We start from the raw sequence: 2,397 nt of genomic DNA, 5'->3' as shown, positions 1-2,397 counted from the left end.
TATTTATTTTGTGTGTGTGGCCAGCTCAGCCCATCAGGGGGCGGGGCTGGCTGGCATGTGGTGCTGGGGGATTGAACCGCAGTCCCTGTGCTTTGCTTGGCTTAGTTTGTTCTAAGTAGGTGCTTTAGACCACTGAGCCATCTCACCAGCCCCCCTGTTTTGTTTTTAAGAGAGGATCTTGCTCTGTAGTTCAGGCTGCCTTGAACTTACTGTGTAGCCCAGGCTGAGCTTCAACCTCCTATGATCCTCTTGCCTCAGCCTCCCCAGTGCTGGGATTACCTGCAAAAGGAAAGACATTTTAAGGCTTCTGATACATAGTAGTAATTTTCACCTAGGCTTATATACCTTCTAACAGAACTGATTACCTTGTTCACTGCACTTTTATTATTGAAATACATAAATATCGTAATTTTTAAAATTATGTAGTTTATCTCTTGGCAAATGTCTTTGGTTTCTAAATAACAAGATCAGCTTGGTGTGGTGATACACACCTGTAATACCTATAATCTCAATATTTTGGAGCCCAGTGAGGGAGGATCTTGCAAATATAACTAAAAATTCGTCCCTGCAAATAAGTGTTTTACCAAGTTAGATATTGCATTTAATTGCATAGATGTCCTTTTAAAAGACTGCATCCCCAGTCTTTTATTTTATTTTGAGAGAGGGTCTGAGTTGCCCAGGCTGGCCTTATACTTTTTTTTTTTTTTCTTTTTTTGGCGGAACCGGGGATTGAACTCAGATCCTTGCGTTTGCCAGTCAAGCGCTTATCCTATTGAGCCATCTCCCCGGCCCCTGGCCTTACACTTCTGATCCTCCTGCCTCAACCTCCCAAGTAGGTGGGACTACAGGCCTGTGTCATCATACCTGGCAAGTTTATATTCATTATATTTACAGACTGTCTTTATGTCATCAATTAGATTTAATTTTATAATCTTGGATTAGTTGTATTGGACAACATGGGAGCGTGGGCTTGAATCCGTTTGATTAGTGAATTGTTCTTATTCATTTCTGAAGATAAGTCTAAGCTTCCCCTATGCAATTTCAGAAGAAATAAAGGAACAGAGACTAATTTGGGAAACAGTATTATGAGAGGGCAGAAGAGTCCTATCAACTACTATCCTCTCCCCAGGCTAACCATGTACAGAATTGTTATAACAAGTGGGTTAAATTGATTCAAATTAAAAATGTTGCAGGAAACTTCCACTCCTCTGGCTTGGGGTTTTCAGGTAGAGGAGCATCCAGAGAAGACGGAACAGTTTGGCCTCTCTTTTTATCCAGTGGGAGGCACCAGTGGATAACAAGGGGAGAAGAAGCTAAGCTTGTGTAGCCAAGACTGTTCTACACATCTCTCTTCCTGAGCAGGCTGTCCCCCGTGTTCACATGAGCTCTACTTGCAGAACATTTCTAACCTCTGATAGGAGGGTGCAGGTCAACACATGAGTTAGACCATTAGGCAGATAAATTTAGATTAGAGGTAAAGTGATTACAGAGTTCACTTGGCTGCTGATTCCAGCTAAACTCTCTATGTCACCAATTTCAATTTGATAACTTGGAGCTCCATTTTTTCTGATTTCAGGATTTTCTTTTCCCATTTGTTTTGTGTGTGTGTGTGTGTGTGTGTGTGTGTGTGTTTTAAAGACTGGGTCTCTGTACAGTTCAGGCTGGCCTTGAGCTCACAGTGATCCCCGCCTCAGTTTCCTGGTTTTCTCACTTGTTTTTAGAACTCAGAAAGATATGAAAGAGTGATGCCAGTAGTTTTGTTTAGGTCTGACTATTTCAAGCATTATATTGTTAAGCAATGATTTTGTTTTGTTTATTTGTAATCTAACCTGAAAGTGAGCCTTTTACAAGCTGTTTACTTTGATAGTCATGACTATGGCTGCTGCTTCATCAGTTTGATCTGTACATTACGTACATTTATTTAGTCGTTTATGTTTGAAGTCTTATTTGATGGCATAAGTGTCTTGCTAATTAATTAATTCTATATGTGGCTTTACAGTGCTCTGGCCTTAAGCCACTTACATGAGTAATATTTTACAGGTGCTGCTCCAGAATTAAAAGAAGAGAAATCACAGGCACAGGCAAAGTCATGTTCTGGACCTGTGGAAGAAACATTTAGAATTGTTAAGGATGCTCTCAGTGATGATGTTGTAAAAGCCACGCAAGCCATCTATCAGTTTGAACTGTCAGGTAAGGATTGTGATAATCTGGGGCTGTTAATCAAAGTGGGATGTAGCTTTTTGAAAAAAAATCAGCCTCTGGGCTGGTGAGATGACTCAGTGGTCTAAAGCACCTACTTGGAGCAAGCTTAGCAGAGCACAGTGACCACGGTTCGATCCCCCAGCACCACATGCCAGCCAGCCCCGCCCCCTGGTGGGCTGAGCTGGCCACACACAC

At 41.8% G+C, this 2,397-nt stretch overlaps 1 protein-coding gene across 2 annotated transcripts in view; it reads left to right on the top strand.

Annotated features, from left to right (window-relative positions):
* Hsdl2 (hydroxysteroid dehydrogenase like 2) overlaps window positions 1-2,397 on the top strand; it is an 82,173-nt gene that overhangs the window by 49,907 nt on the left and 29,869 nt on the right. For both annotated transcript variants that reach the window (XM_004647259.2, XM_004647258.2), the window contains one exon: window positions 2,041-2,190. In XM_004647259.2, the coding sequence (XP_004647316.1) occupies window positions 2,041-2,190 (150 nt within the window). The remainder of the gene's footprint in view (window positions 1-2,040; window positions 2,191-2,397) is intronic.

The sequence above is a fragment of the Octodon degus genome, unplaced genomic scaffold (assembly GCF_000260255.1).
Source record: "Octodon degus isolate 3935 unplaced genomic scaffold, OctDeg1.0 scaffold00297, whole genome shotgun sequence".
NCBI classification, from domain to species: Eukaryota; Metazoa; Chordata; class Mammalia; order Rodentia; family Octodontidae; genus Octodon; species Octodon degus.
This window is presented reverse-complemented; position numbering and strand designations above follow the sequence as displayed.